We start from the raw sequence: 4,173 nt of genomic DNA, 5'->3' as shown, positions 1-4,173 counted from the left end.
TTTTATACAACCAGGATTTAAGATAACGTCATTTCGAAATTAAGAAAATTGATATGCAAGCAAAGTTTATATAAGCCATGTGAAATTCGTCTAATGATGCCAAAAACAAATAAATAAATACCATAAGATATGAAGTATATTCTTGTTTAAAGACTAAAGTCACTAATGCAACATTCGGCCGTTGATGCAGATGCAGATATGTTTGAATAGGATCTTATTTATAATTAAAATTTTGATAATCGATATCGATATAGAATTGCAAGCACAAGCACAGAAATATCTTTTGTAATTAATCACTTACTGTTTTTTAAAGAATAAATTTAGTTTTTTACAAAAAGCTCTCGTCAAAATTGATTCACCAACGCTTGAGAATGTTTCGGGTGTAAGCAACGCAAATGAAAGCGTTTGCCTTAGCTCAAAACAAAAGGGTGGTGGAGAACACACAAAAATAGCAAGCTCAGTTAAAGAGTTGGGTCGTAGGTACTCAAAGGCAGTTGGGGCAAGGCCGGAAGGAAGTAACCAAATAGCAATGTCGGAAACTATTTCGTGTGATCAACAAATTTTGTTAAAAGGGCACTCCTCTCAGTACTTAAAACTGAATGTTGGTGGTCGCTTGTATTATACCACAATTGGAACATTGACCAAAAATAATGACACAATGTTGAGCGCGATGTTTAGCGGTAGGATGGAGGTGCTGACTGATTCTGAAGGTATGTTTTACCTTACTTAGTAATAATATAATTATAGTAATAATAAACAAAGCGTTCTAGGATGGATTTTAATCGACCGCTGTGGAAACCATTTTGGCATCATACTTAATTTTTTACGAGATGGCACTGTTCCGTTACCCGAAACTAACAAAGAAATCGCAGAACTGCTTGCTGAAGCCAAATATTATTGCATCACGGAACTGGCCATGTCTTGTGAAAGAGCGCTATATGCTCACCAGGAACCGAAGCCAATTTGTCGCATTCCTTTAATAACTTCGCAAAAGGAAGAACAACTTTTAATTAGTGTCTCTTCAAAGCCTGCTGTTATTCTTGTGGTACAGCGTCAGAATAACAAGTATTCGTACACAAGTACTTCAGATGATAACCTACTAAAAAATATTGAACTTTTTGATAAACTATCTTTGCGTTTCAACGAACGAATATTGTTCATTAAAGACGTAATTGGGCCAAGTGAAATCTGCTGCTGGTCTTTTTATGGACACGGCAAAAAAGTAGCGGAAGTATGTTGCACTTCAATAGTATATGCAACTGATAGAAAGCATACTAAAGTTGAATTTCCGGAAGCTCGTATATACGAAGAAACTCTTCAGATTTTACTTTATGAAAATCGAAATGCGCCCGATCAAGAGCTCATGCAGGCAACGTCTTCAGCACGAGTAGGAAGTGTTAGCGGAACCAGCATGCATCAATATACAAGCGACGAGGAAGAAGAACGCACTGGACTGGCACGATTACGATCCAATAAGCGTAATAACCCATCTTGACTTACCTTAAAGTTGTCGATTACATAGATACATATGTATGATATTTTAGTCTCCCGAAAATTAATTCCAGAATTGGTAAAATTATTATTATAAAGTGTTCGACTATAATGTAAAATTTACAGACCAACTTAAACTTAGCTATAGGTACCGTCCCTAAGCTAAAAAATTAAATTCTTCATTATTTTAAACAGCTAAATTAAACTATCAATATCACGTAACAACAAATTTTTTACTTAATTTCTTTCTTACAATTACTAATTTTAAGCTTAATCTAAATTTCATTGATTATATTTTTAAGATATTGTATTGTTTCTTTTATATTGTATGCGTTTGGATCAAATATTGTTTGTATGGGGTTTGTGGAGGTAAAGTGACGATCGCAGGGTATATAGGGAGCAGTGCTGCCAGGTCAGCCATTTACGGGGGTGTCACAGATATTATTTCCAACCGAAATCCGTTAAAGTTCTTACGTGCATCAATGCAAAATCCAACCGTCTTCGGTTGGAAAAGATTTCTGTGACACCCCTGTTAGTGGCTATTTCTAGCCACTTAAAAAAATGTGTCATTATTTTTTTAAATGCTATCAGCCACTAAACTAGCCATTTTTAATTTCTTTATAGCTATTTTAGCCATTTAACTACAAGACAATCAATTTTGTAATTTTTTTTTGGTATTATTGGGCGCGTTCAGCAGAACAACATAATACCTGATCACTGATAGATTAGTAATCAGTGATCAAGTTTGTTCTGCTGAACGCTCATGATACATTGCAATAACGTAAAGGTAAACAAATATATCAAACAATGCGCGCGCAATTAAAAAAAAAAATTTTCTGCCTCCGCAACTGCAGCACTGACCACAGCTATTGTAGATACATACAAATCAAAAATGGCAGAACATTTATAAAGAATTCCACCGAATTTATGGTTTTTATTCAAATTATTATGATAATAAGTTACTATATTTCGACTATCGATACATGCCAGAAGCCATGAATGAAGAAAAGGTAGCGTACTATTTTTACGCTACCTGATACCTGATCACTGATGCAAAATTCTTGCAATCCCGCCTAACCTTAGCTAAACAGTAAACCCACCTAAGGCGCACTAACATTCTATCCATATCCTTCTAGCCATAACATACCTTATATTACCTAATATTACCTCACCTTAACCCCACGTATTTTATTCTCACCCTTTGCATACTTTTTTAGCACCCTAATGCTGTTTTCACTATTTCCTCGTCTTAACCCACCCTAACACTAGTTTTTCCTCTTCTTAGCTAACCTAACTTTAGTCTCACCTGAAAAAAATGTTTCCTTACTATATCTACTAACTTTAACTTCACTTTTTCTTATTTAAACTTGTTTGTCAGCTTGACCCAAACGAACCTTACCTTTCTTACCTTCACCTTTACACAGGGAACGTAACTGTTATAAGTTTTATTTTAAAAATCACACTTTAACACTTATTTTCTGATTTGTAAAGTAAAACTCAAAGAATAACTGTTATTTTTTGAGTTTTATAATATGAGTTTTATAATATGAGTTTAGTTTGACAAATAACAGTTATTCGTCATAATCAAAAACAAAACTCAAACTTGATTTATGGCGATTTTGTGGGTAAAAAAAATTTTAAAAAAATATAGGTATAAAATATGCGCGGTTGCCTTTTTTAACAAATTTTTAGTAAGCTATATAAAGCACGGGTATCATGTTTTTTTTTAATTATTTCATTTTTTCAAAAGTGTCAAGGGAATAACTGTTATTCATAAAAATCAAAAAATAACACTTTTTTTTTGAGTTTTATTATAAAAATCAAAAAATGAAAATCATTACGGATTTGTAAACTACTTACAATGGCTAATAAAAATTGTGGTGTATTTAAAAAATTTTTAGGACCCTTCTAAGTGCGTGATTTTTTTGTATGAAAAATTTACAATAACAGTTATTTTCGGTCCCTGCCTTTACATCACCTTTAAATCTTCTTTACATTACTTTTACCCTTATCTATCTAATTCCTCCTAAATCGCAACTTAACCCCGCACTAACCTCACCTTATTCCCACCGTAACTCCACCGTTCTGGTAGCCTAAATATATCATTTTTGTTAGCTTTGCGAACGCAGAGAAAAACTCTTACTATTTTTTTACCGTTTTTTCAAACACACCTAAAGCCCAAAAACCTTAAAAAATAATATATTAAAAATTACACTTAAATACCTACCCTCGCCTTTAACATAATTTAAAACCAATTTTTTTTTAAAGTTTTGTAGGTACGTTTTAGCTGGTACAATTTCCAGATTATGAAAGTTGTGCGAATACGACCTTTTCTTAAATTGGAATGTTATTTGTGCACGCATATATTTAATTTTATGTTTTTAAAGTACATATGGGCACTTCCATATTGCCGCTCGGGACGTTTGCACACCTTTAAAGTTGAAAAAAAATTGGAAAAAAATGGATTTTAATTTTAATAATGGGCTTTTCTTTTCACTCTTCCCAAGCTTTACTCTGTGTAAAAATCTTGATTTTGTACCATTTTTAGTTTTTAAGATATCGTTAAAAAACTGCCGTATTCGCTAGGGACAAAAATAGAAGTGGATTTCGGGGAAGTTCATTCAACAACAGAATTTAGCGAATTCTGATGAAATATTTGAATGCGATTTTTTTTAGAATGTT

General features: G+C 32.9%; 1 protein-coding gene across 1 annotated transcript; it reads left to right on the top strand.

The window, feature by feature from the left end:
* Positions 1–268: 268 nt before the first annotated feature.
* On the top strand, positions 269–1,720 carry LOC108065208 (BTB/POZ domain-containing adapter for CUL3-mediated RhoA degradation protein 3). The gene is made up of 2 exons (XM_017153137.3): positions 269–710; positions 771–1,720. The coding sequence occupies exons 1-2, from the start codon at positions 530–532 to the stop codon at positions 1,493–1,495; spliced, it is 906 nt and encodes a 301-aa protein (XP_017008626.1). The 5' UTR covers positions 269–529; the 3' UTR covers positions 1,496–1,720.
* Positions 1,721–4,173: the final 2,453 nt, after the last annotated feature.

Source organism: Drosophila takahashii, chromosome 2R (assembly GCF_030179915.1).
Source record: "Drosophila takahashii strain IR98-3 E-12201 chromosome 2R, DtakHiC1v2, whole genome shotgun sequence".
NCBI classification, from domain to species: domain Eukaryota; kingdom Metazoa; phylum Arthropoda; class Insecta; order Diptera; family Drosophilidae; genus Drosophila; species Drosophila takahashii.
Note: the sequence above shows the minus strand (reverse complement) of the source record. Positions and strands in the feature narration are given on the sequence as shown.